The following is a 17,170-nucleotide window of genomic DNA, read 5'->3' as shown; positions in this document are numbered from 1 at the left end:
GTTGGTTGCTTTTTCTGCTATTTCACATCAGAAATCATTCAGATTTTTTTACACCAATTTAATTCCTGTTTTGTTGTTTTAATTATTGCCGTTTGACTACTGTTATGTAAATCCCTTTATACAAGGTCGTATTCATAGAAAATGTTCTGAAAACATTAGGCTTGTTTACCTTTTTGCTCTCAGGTTAGAGCCATCTTTAGGTCTCAGTGGAGAATCTACTTCCATCTACAGTACATGCCCTCCACTTCAAGCCTTCCCTAAAATGTTCACCACCTACTCAATTGTTTTACATTCTTCGCTCTTTTCAGAGCTAATAATCATCACCGGATAACGCACTCTCATCTTCATTATCATTGCTTGCGGCTTTCATCAGAACATAAGATATTTGGAAGCTTTGTCCAAGTGTCTTCTCTGTCCAATGCTTTAAGGTTTCCATTAAGTGTGGCAGTGAGTCAAACGTCTCACACGCAGCCTAAATGTCCCAGGAGTTTTAAAAGAGTAAAAAGCTACCAGCGATTCACCCTCTTTCCTTAAGAACTCTTTATATAAGATGTTATGCTATATATGAAATGAGAAAGAGCAAACAGCAGGAGGACGCAATGAACATACATTACTGTAACACTGACATCGCCTACCCAGCACACAGCTGGGCGTTCATTGTGGAAATGATCCATGTTTTCCAAGAAAGTATCTGAGATTTTGAATGTAGCATTCTGTTGTCAATCTCATTCTAACCATGAATTTGAAGAATAGAAAAAAATGAAAAGACTCATAGCAAAAAGGAAGACTGACAGCATTGTTCAGCTGATCCTTTTTTCTGTTGTTTGTTTTTTAAATAAGACTTTAGAAGGATAAGTAATCCAGAAAGGAGATGGATGGTATTTTTTATACTAAATGACAAGTTATACATATAAATATGTAAACTTTGTATCCTCCAAAGGAAAGAAAAAAAATCAGTGCTTCAGTTTAAGCTGATGAATATTACTGAAAACCTTATTTGTGAAAATCCATTTATAAAACACATAAACCTTTTGACTGCAATTCATTGCTTTGCTTTCAGTATGACTTAACATTGATGGCTTCAAGGCAACACCTAAACACAAAACACCACCAAGCAAGTTATTTTGAATACATGTAATAGCCAGATTCCCCTTTAGTCATTATTGCAGATTCAACCCAGCAGTATTTTAACCGAATGTTCTGCAGAGAAAATGGTTCTGCTCACACTTTCCTCAAAATCCTCCCCGCGATCAATATTATGTGTTCACAACAGTTGGTTTAAATTGATGGTATTGATTCACCCATGAGGTTTTGTTGTTCTTTCCAGGCCTTTAGTAAACTTTGTTGACTTGGACTACAGCTCACTCTAGAAGTAGGTCGTGCTTATCATGTTTGCAGGAAGAACACTGCATATCTCATTTCCTTTTGTTCGTAATATTATACTGTATTGTGCAAACCATAAAGAAACATTATTGTCCCTGTTAATAAATTATTAAGTCAATCCTAATGAAAATTTCAATGATAAAATTTTTTTTAAATACATTTTTTAAAACATTAGTCATTTATTTGCTGTAATTAATCTTTTTTTTTTTTTTTGGTTTAATGTAAAATGCACTCCTAAACCACTTATTATTATTTTTAAATTCTCATACATTAAATAAAAAATTGCACAGATGATGGACAAAGCAAGATACAATGTACTGCTAAAAAAACTTTAATGCATGTGTCTATATCATCTACATATCAGTAAACTGAGTAAGGGTATGGGCAGGTGAAAACATTACAGAAAAATAAAAAAAACAGACAAAAGAAAGCATATCCACATGTATAGCTCTGAGTGTCTCAAAGGGAAAAAAGATAATAATTCAAATTTTAATTAGTGAAACCAGGGGGAAAAAGTGAGTACACAACGAAATAAATAGATAATAAAAGTAACAGACAACAGCCTGGAAAAGGTTAAAACATTATTTCTAATTGCGACTTTACTAAATCAATTTTAGATACCAACAAATGAAAACACATCAAACAGTGGAAACATTTTCAGGAGTGGCCAACACTTGAATTACTCCCAGAGGACATTGGTGAATTATCCAGAAAGTCTGAAGGCCTATCATACTGAGCTAAGGTATTTTTTTGATCATTTAACAAAGATAAGATTAATTAAATAATCAAAAATAGCATCATTGGGACAGTTTCAAGGCAAAAAACATAAAAATAATGCAAAGTCCCATCCCAGATTTCTATGGGCTAATAAGGCAAAGCAGAACTTGTTGAAAGATATTTTTCCTATTGAAGCGAATAAAAGCTAGTTAACTATTAAACATGAGGAAGGCCCTGGGCTTTTTTGCTGCTCCAGTACATGGATAACATGCTACTGTTAAAAAAAACATGAATTCTGCTGTTTGTGAGAAAATCCTGAGGGAAAATGCCTCACAAACAGTTTGCACTGTTAAGCATACTTGAGTTCTCGACTCTCAATATACTATACTTTTGAATGACTAAAGGAAAGTAAAGAAGGTTTTGCTGTGACATATGCTGGTGAAGATTCTCAGTCATCCATGTAATGGTCATTTCAGCAAAATTAAAAAAGTAAAAAAACAAACCAGTGGACTTTGTTTTCCAAGTATGAAGACGTTTTCCTTTCAATCCAAGAGGCTTTGTCAATTCAATATGTATGGAATAGCTTTTGAGTTCCAGGATTATAGAGTGGTGCAAACATAAGTCTATTTAATTCAACCCGACAAAACAGGGTACTCCTTAGTAATGGGGAGCCATTGAGGTCATTGTTGGCCTGCAATACCCAATACTGGCCTATGCCTCTGAAAGGGGAGTTGTTATGGTCATTGTTGTTGTCCCCTGCAGTGCGATGAGGTTTGAGATGATATGCCATTTGCTGTGACATACTGCACTGCAGACAGATGCAACCTTAATTTCTTTTACCCTATGCAACTAATGGCTTTTTTCTTCATGGCAGTCAGAACAGCCCAAATATGACATTTTCACCACCAAAAAAATAAATTTGTTCCACTTTTATTAGTGGTACAAAATTTGATATGTAACCGATAGCTTTTAATGTGAACGCTCATGTCATCGGACTTTCACAATATCATCCAAGCTTTGACTGCTCATTCATAAAGACTCCTACAGCTTACAATTATACAGAGATGCGGACACCTGTCATGTCTTCCATAAAGAGAGTCCTGCTGTGTGTTGTCTAAACTGTCCTTCTGTGCAGGCAGGTCACGTTGGGGCTTTGAAGCATTCAGTCCGGAGTCTGATGGTGGCTCCATTTAACCAGCAGTCTAAATGACTATGCAGGAAAAAAATAAAACTTCATTAAAATATTGGAACTGAACATCAAAACCTGCAGTGTGAATGTAGCCTTAGTTAAAAGCCAAAAGCTAAACTGAGTTGCTGTGAAAAGACGGTACAATTTTTCTTAGTTTCCACATCATTCTTAACATTTGGACAACAGTTAGTTCAAACTCCACAACCATGAGTCAGCTGTGCACATCAGAGTAGCAGTTTCTTAGTATTTCCAACAAAATGGAAATGGTTTTGGATATGCATCGGTTGCTTTTATACAACTCTGAACGTTGACATTCCATATAAAAACTAATGGTCCCTGTTTCATGCTTGAATTATTGCTCTGAAAATGTTTAACTTGTTGTCAAAATGAGTTGTCAGAATCAGAGGCGTCTAATCAGAGATCATGTAAACAAGTATGCTTTTGTTTGGGATAATATCTTTTTTCCACCGCTGCAATGTGGATCTGTGGTTAAATAACACTGTCCCTACTCCACTAATATAGTCCTTATTTTCTTGGAAGTGAAAGGCATATAACTTACATCATACCTAAATAGACCTGTTGGCAGCAATGGATTCAATGTGTGATGACATCACAGCAGAGTCTTGCAGAGGGTGGATCCGCCACTTGCTGCATTGCTAGAGATGATACTGGCTGTTTTGCAGATGAAACTATGTGGCCAGACAGAGAAGAAGCAGATGTGCATAGATGACTTAGACTACTATGTATGTTGTGTATTCTAATGTATTGCAAGATTATTTACAGATGTACATAGCTCTACCCAAAGGGAGGTAAATATTTGTTGTAAATTAGGTTGTATTTTGTTCTTTTGCACAATGCTGTAAACCAAGTTAAAATAGAAAGAACATATGACGTACAAACACAAAAACATACATAACATACCAAGTTAAAGTAACTCACTAAATAGAGCAATGTGTAACTTTACTGTCAATTTAACATAGCTACACAATTACTAAGCAGCATTTTCTTGGGCATTTTCAACCAAGATTTTGGGATTAGAAAACATTTACAGAGTAAACAGTCATTATGAAAACACAACAAAGCCATTTGACTAACCTGTTCATAAACAAGGGTGTAAGAACTTTTCATGTGAGATGCCCCAATCTATGCAGAACTGTTATCAGCTGTGTTTGTCTAGTTTAGGATCCATTCCACTTTCACTGTTTTTTATTTTTCTGCATTGTCTGTCTGATTGTGAATCACGGAGACATTCTCCGTAGAAGTTCTAGTGTTAAAGATTAGGCCTACATAGTATTGAAGGTGGATGGTGAGCTTTTATTAACATAAACAAACTTCAAAGATACTCAATACTCAAAGAAAAATTAATTCACAAATACATTTACTGTAACCTTTGAGCATATCTTACTAGCCAATTTTTTGTCATGATTTTCTTTACTTTGTATTTTTTTTTTTTTTTTGATTTGGAAACTTTTCGATCCTACAGCGGTGTGAACATTAACAATAACACTGCAGAACTGAGATGTCACAGTTATTCTGAAGCGACTTCAGGTCTGTACTGTTTTAATCATAAGGAAAACAAGATATTCAGGTGTTACATCAATTTTGAAAACACTGCGTTCTCTCATGCTCATTATCAGTCATTTCTGAACAGGTTATTAGCGATCCCATGAGAAGCACTTAGAAAAATCCAACAAGGTTGGATGTATTCAGTTCTGGCTTTCTAGCAAACCTATTAGTGTTATTTTTCAGTATGAAAAGCGGTCTCTTTGATTTCAGTTAAAACTGCCTCTGTCTAAACCCTTTAATTTGCTGCCTATGCATAGCATTCTTAATTAAGCTTCATTCAGCATTCATCAAACAAAAATGATCACCTTTTTCAAATGCATAATTTTCATTCACAGAATCTGTATTTTGATTGAACATTTGGACTTCTCTGTGATAGCCTCCAGTGCAATAAGGCTTCAAAAAAAGAAACTCACCATACAAAATTAATGCTTTCTCTTCCTTTTGAAAAATAACTTGCTAACAGCTTTGTATTCTCTGCGTTTCCTCTGCAGTTGGGAGGATGTGGCATCCTGGGGGTAGGAATCTGGCTCTCGGTGACCCAGGGAAACTTTGCCACACTGTCTTCATCCCTTCCCTCCCTGTCGGCAGCCAACCTGCTCATCGCAGTGGGGACAATCATCATGGTGATCGGATGTCTGGGCTGCGTGGGAGCTGTCAAAGAAAGCCGCCCTCTGTTGCTGGCGGTGAGTTATTTCTCAGGACGGCTCTTTATGGCTACTGGCTTTAGACTTTAGGTCACATTGAGGTCATGGAGACATTTTAGTTGTGTTTTGTTGTTAGTGGAATGACAAATACTGTTAGTAGCTTTTCATGAAGCGGAAAGCACTGACACTTCTCATCCGGCATGATTGTATGTTTTTTGGCGTTTCTGTATGGTTGATGACAGACTTGTGACTCCAAAGGTATCAATTTAAGGAAGCCCTTTCATTTACTGCTATAGTCTGCTATGAGGAGAGCAGTTTGCATCTGTTTCAATAGTGATCATTTTCAGGAGGAGAATTTCTAACACTTCATACACCTAAAGATTGAAATCATTGTTCAAATTATTTTAAAAAATGCCTCAGACTGACTCAGACTTATGTGTTGAAGTCTTTATTAGACTTTGGTCTTAAAGGGGAACACTGGTTTTTTACTATATTTTACATTATAACATAATTTTCTACTCATATTTTTTATATTTATATATTTTTTAAAACAAAGCGGAGTGTGTATGACGTCATCCGTGCGCCGAACTGGAGTTGTGACAGGCAGCCCGGGCCACAGGCGGGTACGCTCTACCCCTTCTATTCTTTCGGCTAGCTAATCTGAATCGTTCAATTCCATTTCGAGAGCGAGACCATCTGTGGTAGTAACACTAGACATCTTACAGGCATGTGAGTTAAACTAGCAGCAGTTCATCGGACAGGAAGAATGAATGGTAGCCGGCGCGCGATGATGTCATACACACTCCGCTTTGTTTTTTGAAAATAAAAATATAACTGTGGATGTCTGGGGGACAGTGATTCGCCTACATGTTATGAATGCTGGCGTACCATAAATAATAAATTATGAACAGTTTAGTTTGTGCCTTCAAGTCTTTACCCATAGGAAGACGTTACTTGGATATAACCTAACGGAATATCTTTAGAACAGCTCCAACTGACACAAAACTCATATGGGTGAGTAGTACATGATGTAATAACGTAAAATCAAGGGCCCAATGTAAAAAAAACGGTGTTCTCCTTTAACTCTGACTGGGCAGTTAAATCACATGACTCCTTCAATTGAAAGATTTCTAGTGTATTCGTTGACATACGGTCCACGTATGTTCAGAAGGTTTTTTTCCAAGACCAAACAGTACCTCTGCCCAGTCTCAAGCGTTTTGCAACTTCTTACCAGTAGTAATACAAGTTTTTCTTGTTCTTTTTTATTGCTCCATCTTGCTTGACCAACTTCTTATTGGGTCTGAATATTTACATGCTGACAGGATATTGTTGCCAACACATTTCACTAACTTTTAACCAGAACAAATTCTTGCACGCTAGCCGTGTGTCCTATAAGGCTCTTATCGACCTGCAACTCGGTGTTCTTATGACATTCTTCCATAATAGCCACAGTTATGGAGTTGAATATTAGAGTTTGTCCTTACACAAGGTTCTTCCACTTGCTAAACTTTTTCAATTATTGTACTATAATAAGGTGTGTATGTGTAAAGTAGATGTGTTTAACCCGTAGTGAGGACATGCTATACTGTATGTGCCTTTTTTTTTTACTGCCCCTGCCCTTCAGAAACTTTCAGAAACCTTTTAACTATTGACCATCAACAGTTGAAAACTTTACATATTCTCAACCACACACTTTAGTGTCCTTCCCACTATCTTTTTTGTCTAAAATTCCAATGCGAGGCAGATAAGATTAGGTAATAAGAGATACTCAGTTCCCAGTCTGATACAACAGTCTCTCTTATTATGTTTTTTCTTTATATCAAAATATATTTTAGCACAACTGGAGTTCTTGTGAGAAAATATTAGCATTTGTTTTCTGATTTGGTATGAGATGTTGTAACACATTGGTTGTTGTTGCTTTCCTGCAGCTTCATAAAGTTAACACTTTGCAGTGAATATGATTTAAATCTAATAACTAGCTCTACGCAATGCAGGCCTCATCACTTTCATTGGTTAGTTTTAGGCTCCTAGGTGTTTAGCAGGAATATTATGTGTATCATAGGTGCAAGTACAAGATGCTTCATCAGTAATTCATTAGATTTTATTAGGCAGACTTGAACACTCAGAGACACACAGATAAAAAAAGAAAGGAATGATGATAGATCATTATTTATACCTAAAGCTAATACGTACACGGTGATTAAATGAATATAGCGTAAGCAGTAAAAAAAATGTAAAAAATAATTTTCGTCCTGATCATTGAGTCCTAGAGCAGCCTTTTTTTTTTTTTTTTAACAGTGTCCTGTCTGGCAATGTGGCAATAGAAATAATTGTCTTGATGCCAAAAAAGAGCCCAACAGATTTTACTTTCACAAGTGGAGCAGTACAGCTATCGCCATAGTGTTCCGCTTGATTCATGCATATAAATAGCTTTATTATAAGCTATGCAGGGAGTATTACAGATTATATTGACACTGCAATGTAAGTAGAACAGGAAAGGAAGAACAGAAAAAAGGAGAAAGATTAAACAAAGAGGAGATAAAAGGAAGATAACGATAAAACATCTTCTGTCTGCTTCATCATCTGCAAAGCGATGCAAAAAGAACAGCACAACCAACGGATTTAGTATAAGAGATACAATAAGGTAACATTTTTGCCCAATTTTAGTAACAACTTACTCCTGACATCTTCAGACAGTGACCGAGCGCCATTCTCCCCGCTTTACAATTAAAATCAATGGGAACTACTAGACACATCTGCAATCAACAACAATTATTTAAGATTTTGAGAGGACATCACGGCTGAAATTCGCAAGAGCTATAGTTAAGCTGACAATGTCCACGTGCACGGCAGTTGGGTGCTGTAATACATCTGGTAAAGTTAAAAGAAAATTAGGTATTTCACCTTTCTGTTTCATGATCCACCACGGGTTCGTCATTTGATTGCCAACTTGAAGAGGGAGGACTTGCCATCGAAATTCTAGTCAGAGAAAAAAAACGTAATATGTAGCCAACATTTCAAAGAAGAATGTTTTCAAGATGACTTGGATAATAGCGCGTTGTGACAAACACCAGATACAGCACTGGGACTTGATCAACAGCCGATACCGCACCGTGATGTCACTAACCTGTAGGTGGCAGTAGTGTTCTTTGACAACTCTTAATTAAAAACACTGGTCATTTATTGAACAATATGTAACAATATCACATCTAAAGTACTTTCAGAAGTTTGAATTCTGAATATGACCAGACTTTTCCTTTAAGAACAATCTGCTGCTCTTCTTCAGCCTCGTGGTAGTCTCAGACTCATTTATACATTATTCCTCACTTAGTGGTAACCATCTCCTAGTGATATTTTTTAGACTTTTGCTTTGTAGGTCAAATACTATTTCTCCCTTTCCTTATGCATTAAAAGAGGAAAAAACCCTGGCTAAGCATGATTTTTGATGCACTCACTGAAGAGTTTAATAAAAAGGAAGTTTTCTTTGATGCAGACAAGGATATTGAAATTGAATGGAATTCCTTTCTGTTGGATATCAAACCCGTATCAGAAGGAGAGACAGAGAGGAAACAAGCAAACTTTCTACCACCTAGTCAGAGGCATGCTGTTGGAGTATTATAGCTGCAGGCTGTGTAACTAAGAATTGAATAACTTTCCACTAAAGTGCATTTGTTTGAAAAGAAACTTCTGTTTTGTTAGTCCTCTGGGTGGAAACTCTGCACCTTATGAGCCATGTGGGGTGTGGACTTGTTCTCACCCTTGTAGCCTGTCTGGTATAGCGGCTCTTTTTTTGGAAAATATTTTCCCAGTCGTGTGCTTTTGGTTTTGTGTGCCAGCTGTTAAGAACTATGAGGAAAATCAGGCACACCAAAAAAATGTGCAAGAGAAACTGTTTTCAAGATGAATTTGCACCAGATGGACAGAGGACTTTATTCACCTGGTTTCCATAGAAGAAGATACACACCAAAACCAGAGTTTAGATCACTTAGAGGAAATGCATTAGGTGTTTGGGAATTAATCTTTTTAGGGTCTATTTATGATTGCAGTGACCAGATCTATTTCCTGTGCTGCGTCCATATTGAAGAAAAATCCACTTACAAGGTAATTTAATGAGTGATAGGTCAGTGTGTTTCTTCATGTGGTTTGTAAAGAGCTTCCTCCTTCAAATATCAAGGCTAATTACTTTCTTGATCACTGATATGCGATTCTAAGCTCTGCCACAGATATGTAAAGGATCCCTGCTGCGCTCATTGTTACAAAATGTTTAATTGCCTTTTGCAAGGCTCTTAATTTGTTTCATCAAATATCAGCTTCTCATTTACAGAGGGAAAAAATAGCTTGGCATTTCTGCAATCTAAACAAGTTTAAACCCATTTCAGCAAAGAATTTTACTTAAAAGTCGGCACTCATATCAGTAGAGATTCAGCCACTTTCTTATGAAACATCCATATTCATGGTCAGCAGTAGTGCAAGAGAAACCTTTGATTTCTGTGAAGAAATTAGAAATTAAAATGTTAGCTGGGAAACTCTATCCTCCATATGAAGCTTTACTAATTGTATCCCTATTAGTGTAGTTAATTTGCTTCGTACTAGAAAAATAATGTTTTATTTTGACTTAGATAATTCTTCTGGTTCAGCCAACTTTAATTGCTGTATACCAGTATTGTAGTAGCCTTAGTTAAACACTGAAACACCAAATGTTTGATTTAAAAGATTACAAAAAAAAAAACAGCCAATCTTTCTTTGTTTGTAAATATATCTCATTTAGTTTTAGCAGAGACACACTTTTATAAAGACAAAGAAAGAAAATTGAATTAAAATATATTTTAGAGGAAAGAAAAAAGCACAAACAAATGTTTTCGATTAAACTTTTTAATTAGTTTCAGTAATTGATCTTCATAAGTTCACACCTTACTCAATCATTTATAAATATTGATTAGCTTAAAATGAAATTCAGTTGATTTGTTTTGGGTTTTGTGACATTTGCTAACTGTGACAATGCATGCCTTCCAATTAAAGGTTTACTGATCGAATGGACCTTCCTAGACAGGAGTAGGGTATAAGAAATAAACACAAGTTTGGTTCACAAATTGTTTGAGAGCCATTTTCTACTGTATATAGTCAGGTGTGATAAATGTATTCGATGGAGATCTGGTTTCGCCCTGGTCGTGGATAAATATTAGCCTGATGTAGTCCGACTCAATTCTAGTCAGAATATGAGTCTGATACTGCTCCATAGAGCTGTGATTATGGGGCGTGTTTTGAACGGACCAGGAAAAAAAATGCCTCTGCACTCAATTGGATAGACCTACAACCAATAAGAGCAACGGAGTGCGTGACGTATGTTAAGCGAGGCATAGTTGTTGTCCACAAAAATCAAAGCGTGCAGTTGCACGCCTATAATAAGAAGATGAGCCTTGATCGCGTTTCTCTGTTCCTCTTTTAAAATTAATTTGCTGTCGATACCTTCTAGAACAGACCTAATAGCAGAATCTACTCACCTAAACTCTCCAGCGGCAGCCATTATTGTTGTCACCCAAGCGCGCTTTGGTCACGTGGTTGATTACGTTACTGTTGATCACCTGTCCATCATCGTATAAAGCCCGCCCTGACAATTTGATTGGATCGCCTGACAGTGGGCGATAATACTCGCGCTACTATGGAGCAGAGCCAGACCGAACTTCCCGACCTCAAACTTTGTGGGCGGGACTAAGTTCGGAATGGCACCCAGGCTAGATAAATATGTACTAATCTTGCATTAAAGTCAGGGTTGCACAAAATCTATCCAGGGGCTGGAAATGTCTTCCATGCTTCACTTCAGACACTCTAGTCCTCTGTATTATATCGACGCTAACAATAGGATAAAATAATGGGACGACAGTGCGATTACAAACTGGAATTTTCTCTAAAAGAAAGAAAGGATAAAAAATAATGCTAACAAAATAGTGATCAAAACGTGTTTAGGATGCAACAAAGCGATACATTTTAGGTAATCTGGACAGAGACCCATAGCAAACCTCAGATACTCATACTTTCTATAAGCTTGCTTTGATAAGTGCTATACAGTATATTTAAGCTGTTGCATTAGCTAACCAAATTAGGGGAAAATACACAGTGAAAAAGATTTGAATATGCAGACCTATGATTGTAATTACGGTACCAAGCTTTCTAAATCTAAGGTGGTAATTATATTTGTATTTATAATGTCTTGCAAAACTTTGCGACCTACTCTAGACTCTTCTTGTGTTCATCCTTTCTTTGTACTGGTGTGGTAGAGTCATCTGAGCATAATCACCGTTCTAAGCATGCACATCCACAAGTTGAAGATCAATTAATGATTGGCACAGCTTGTGCTAAATACATATAATGTGGGTATATTTATTATGTTTTTTTTATATAATTTATGCTGTAGGATTTACGATTTTATCCGACTTTAACAAAACTGTATTTTTCCATTTTTAACTAAAGAAAGTTTCTGATTCCTTTCTGTGAGTTTCTGAAAAATATTTAAACTAATCATTAGCAAATACATCAATCTGTGCACAGAATATTTTTCATAATGGAATATTATTTTATGTATTCTTAGTATTATGATCAAGCCACTTAAACTTATATAGGTTGCAATGCCTTTGGGGAAATTATATCAAATTATGTGGCATGTTAAATCATCCAGGAGACTGTAAGGTGAAAGCAGGAGTAATTTAATGTGCTGAACTTCTCTGGAAAACATTACACAGAGTGGTGTAATGGGTAATTAAAGTCATGTTTTACACAAGGTGAGTGAGTCGATATCAGAGCAAGTGAAAGGGCTCAAAGGGGCCAGGTTGGGTCGTATTACCTAATCTGCCCACAAATATGACATAAGGTGAGATCACTGTGATGAAGAAGCAGACGGGCCATGCTGAGAAAAGGCTCTTTTGGGGATAAAAATGTTAAAAATATGAAAAACCACATAGTCTTCCGCTCTCAGATATTTCACTATGTAGGCTAAAGGCAGGGGAGCCAAAAAGATATTTAAGGTATTGATTTTCGAGGCTCTTCTGGACTACATGCCAGACACGACTGGCTCACCTATCTCACTGATTTGTCAACACACACAAAGCCACTGTAGTTTTTACGCTGCATGGAAATCACAGGATAGGAAGAGCACAAAGGAATCAATCATTGCACCTGGAGTTTGATTATCTTTCACCCTGAAGCATTGCTGAAGCATCAATCTAGGCTAAAGTGGGACATCAACAACGCTGGCCACACGGCTCATCACATAAATAACAGGGGTGTATGCAAGGAGGCTTATGGAGTATAATATAAATTTTTATAATGTGTGCAATCTGTATTTTCTCTTTATGAAGCTATAAAAGCCCATACTCCTAAGATATAGAGCGTATCTAAATGTAAATATTAAAACACATAGTAAATACGAGCTCCCAAATGACTAATTGCAACAGTGGTTTTAGAGCTGTGGACTGCTGTCAGGCAATAAAACTCATGGATTTCCTTTGTAATAGAAGAAAAAAATAGCAGTGTTCTGCTTCTCAAGAGTCGGTGTCCTGCAGCTTTATATTCCTCCCTGAAGGTGTCAGTTAGAAATAGACCAGCTGTGGCTCATTAACTCTCATCGAACAGAAAGTGTAATGGAACAAAACCCTGCAGGACACCTGCTCACCACAACAAGAACCCTCGTCTTTGAAAAGGAATACTTTGAATCTCAATAATCACCCACTTCTTTTCCAACGTCGTTATTATCTGTGCAGATGTCAGATCTCTGTCTGGACTAAATTGGTTTTATTATGCAGGTATGACAAAATCTGGGGTCTTTGGGTCAAAAGACAACCTATTGTGCTTTTAGCTTGCTGAAAATTGCCCACAGTCAGGGCAGATATCTTTTCAAAATATTTATGTGAACTGCTTTGAGTTGAGGATGCCACAATGTTTGAAGGGATTTTTGTCTTTTTATGTTATTACAGAGTAAACTACTATCTATAAAAAATGACAGAATGTGAATGTTTTTTTTTTCCTTTAAATTATCATGTTGATCCATAAACCAAAAGCAAGGAAAACATGAATGTCTGTCAAATGAAATCAAAAATATGCTTACAGAAGTTAAAAAACAGTAAGAGAGAGAAAAAACAAACAAAAAACATAAACAACAGTGTGTTGATAAGCAAAGGCCAAACTGACTAACAAAACAAACAAAGTGCTACCCTACCTCTGTGTCAAAGGATTTAAACACAAATACTAACCAGAAATCTAAAACACAAAAAACTGGTTAAGAGATGGTGCCGCCTAAAGCCTCTGTTTCTACTGTGTCATGCAAAAACATTACTATTAAAACTATTAACTAAGAAATATATTTCATCTATTTCAAACAATAGAATTTAACTTATCTTATTGTCCTTTGCGTCAAGTACATGTTCTTTATTCTGCTAATTGTTCTTGCAGCTTTACAGAACCTCAACAGGCTGGTGCACCGGACTGATTGACGTGAAACATAGGACAGCCATAAAAATGTCAGTTGAAACAGTGGAAAGGGTTTTTAAATCTCCCAAGAACATATATAAATACCAAGTGACAAAAAATATAGTTTTTAGCTCAGTCAAAATACAGAGGCATTAAAAAAGAAAAATAGGAAGCCTGAGGAATAGAAATGATTAGTTCAATTAACAAAGACATCAAGCCATCGGTACAATGATTTGGTTTAAAATCAGTAAATGTATTTAAATTTCATAAATGTATAAAATTTTAAACTAATTTCAATGTATTTAAAATAAATGAAGAGCAAAGAAACAGGAACCAGAGTCATTGATTGTAACCATCGATTATGATTGTAAGGAAACTGATCTGGGATTAGGTGCAGAAAACATGAATGTGAAGCATTACTGATATCTAACCAGAAGAAAAATAGTTTCCAGTTTGCTACAGAGACGTATTCATGAACTGTAGCTGAATGCATAAAAGTGGGATGCAGTGATATTTCAAATCCACTCTGGGAATAGAAACGATGCTGGAGTGTTTGTTTGTTTCCATCCCGATCACACATATTAAGATAACTCCCTAAAGAAACCAAGAACACTTCCACAGACACTAATGATATGGGACTACATGTGAAGTGAAGGAGCAGAGCACATGGCTGTCATGACCTCTACAGAAAACACTGAATTTTAGACACTTCTTTTTTTAATCCTTAGTCTTGCAGTCATTCAAAATGGGGCTCCATGACAATATATCTTTATATACCAGTAATACATAAATATCAGTCTATGTCTTTGTTATAATATTCACAGCAAACAGTCCAGATTCAAAGACAAGTAAATATTTTTTTAGCAAATATAAAAAAGGTATTTTATGTTCAATAATGTCTAGAAAAACCATTATCATTACAGGAAGGAGTCTTGCATGAAATGACAAGGCTTCATCCTGCAAACCTGATCGGCCAGCTGTTGATTTAGGATGAATTAAAGAGAATATTGGATTTAATTAACCAATTCAATAGATGTCAAACTGCCATAAAGGTCAGTGCAGGTACAACAAATACTTTTTATTTTTTGTTTGTTTTTTGTGGGATCTGAGAAAAATGCACCATTAATTTCATAATCAATATCTATTTGATGTGTGTCCTAAAAAACTAGAATGTTGAGCTTTTAATAAAAAAGCTGCCTGAAAATCCTCAAAGGGTTGGAAGCCCACACTTTTTGGCAGGGGTTGGTATACACACAAGCTGATTTACAGAAAGAGCACGTGCTGCTTTGAATATAAATATTTAGGTTGCCAGAGAGAAACAAAAGTGCTGCTGGCGTTGGAAAACCAGTTCAGTAAAACTGCCAGATGGGATCCAGGATCCAATGCTTCGCAGTCCAGACCCTCGGAGGCATGCGATCTTGGAGGAACATGCAGAGAGCAAACTGAAAGGTGTTCTCTAAAGAACAAAACACATTCTAACACGTCCAGCAAGACAATATGACCAGATTCATTAGGCATTAATGGCTGCTGAAGACTGGCTCAGAATGTTTTTTTATTTTTTATCGAAAAATGAGTATGATATAGAAAAAAAAGAAATAAAAACCTGTATATGTGAATGTGCTGACTCCAAATTACATGATTAAGCATCCCTTTATGCAAACCACCAGTTCAGTTAAAGAGATGATTGGCAGTGCTTTATTTCTGGAGGTCTTTGACTGTAAATCTTTCTTTCAGTTTCAAGAATCCAAAGCTGGCTTCTAAGCTGAGCAACAAGCCACATCAGCAAGTCTGAATCCCCACTTCTGAACTCATCAGATCTTAGTAGGGTGCCGTTCATACGTATCATCTTGACGAGCAGAATGTCTCTAAAGTTCGGAGTCTCATACCCATCCTTAGGCCCCATTTAAAACAGTGTTTCCCAGCCCTTTTTAAAATCCTTTAGGCATTTTCCATACCATGAGTACTCCTCTTAGTCAAAAGTATTGATGATTGTCCAAAAGTCGAATGTACAATGAGGGGTTATATAAAAAAAAATATGTATATTACTAAATCTTTTAACCTCAGCATTTAATTCTTAAGCATGTTAGTCTTTCTATCTCAAATAAAAAAAACACAACATAAATATGTTGCCTGGAGGTTAGTAGGGAATCAAAATAAATACAAAATAAAATCATATTATAAACCTGTATTTATAAAACTGGAGCTCCTCTGAGTAACTCCCTTATAAATACATTTAAACTTCATGAATTGGGAAAAAAAACGCTGAACAAAAACTTTAGTCAGACTGAATTAATTAGTTTTACTTTGTTTTCTTTAAGACACCTGAGCTGCTTAGATGAGCTCCTAAAGCTGAATGTAAAAGAACAGCTGATTCCAGGACGTTTTGGTGAACTCAAAGATATAAGAAAAACTTACTTTTTGGTTGATAAAAGCTTGTTTAATTTTTCAATTCGGTCCTCACAAAGGGCAACAGATCTCAGGACAATTTTATTTTACTATCTAAGAAATAAAATATTTTCATGTACCACTGCAATGCACTCGCAGACCTCTAGGGGTACGCATACGCCCGGTTGGGTATCATGAATTTAAAGGAAGAAGGGTGGTAGAAGGGACCTTGTTTTCTGTCCACTTTATATTTAAAGAAAGACAATGATTTTTTTACACTGATTTTACATGTGATAAACACCAGTGAGAGTAAAAATCACTTCACCACATTTTTCATCAACCATAAAATACAATGAACAAAAAAAAAAAAAAACAAGCATGGTCAGACTTTTTTTCATTACTTTCCAATTGTCATTGAGAATGATCCAGACATTCACATCAGCAGAACCACTTCCATTAAGTCTAAGATCATTTAAAAGATAGCCATCGTATATAGGAAAAAGGCCTGGCCTACAACTATAAATAAAAATGCTGGGGAGGTTATTACTGGAACCAGAACCAGGCTAGTCTAATAAACAGAATAAATGGCAGCCGTGAAGAGAGCAATACTAAGGAGATGAGGAAAATAATGCAAAAAGGCAAAGGGCAATAACCAGTGATAGACTAAGATTTACACAATGAAATAGGATGAATTCAGAAAAGGATAAAAAAAACAAATCAGGTCACAAAACTAAAACGAAAAAAAAAACCTTAAAGTTGATAGCATCATATCGCAGCTATTCACCCTTCATCTTCAACTCTACATACAAGCTTGCCCTCACTCTTT

The 17,170-nt window shown here is 36.1% G+C and overlaps 1 protein-coding gene across 1 annotated transcript in view; it reads left to right on the top strand.

Annotated features, from left to right (window-relative positions):
• Positions 1-17,170, top strand: part of tspan4 (tetraspanin 4) — a 169,284-nt gene that overhangs the window by 81,723 nt on the left and 70,391 nt on the right. Inside the window, exon 2 of the mRNA XM_015391053.1 lies at positions 5,347-5,538. Within this exon, the coding sequence (XP_015246539.1) occupies positions 5,347-5,538 (192 nt within the window). The remainder of the gene's footprint in view (positions 1-5,346; positions 5,539-17,170) is intronic.

The sequence above is a fragment of the Cyprinodon variegatus genome, unplaced genomic scaffold, assembly GCF_000732505.1.
Source record: "Cyprinodon variegatus isolate N-32 unplaced genomic scaffold, C_variegatus-1.0 Scaffold22, whole genome shotgun sequence".
Taxonomy (NCBI): Eukaryota; Metazoa; Chordata; class Actinopteri; order Cyprinodontiformes; family Cyprinodontidae; genus Cyprinodon; species Cyprinodon variegatus.
The sequence above is the reverse complement of the archived record's forward strand: the minus strand, read 5'-3'. Positions and strand labels throughout refer to the sequence as shown.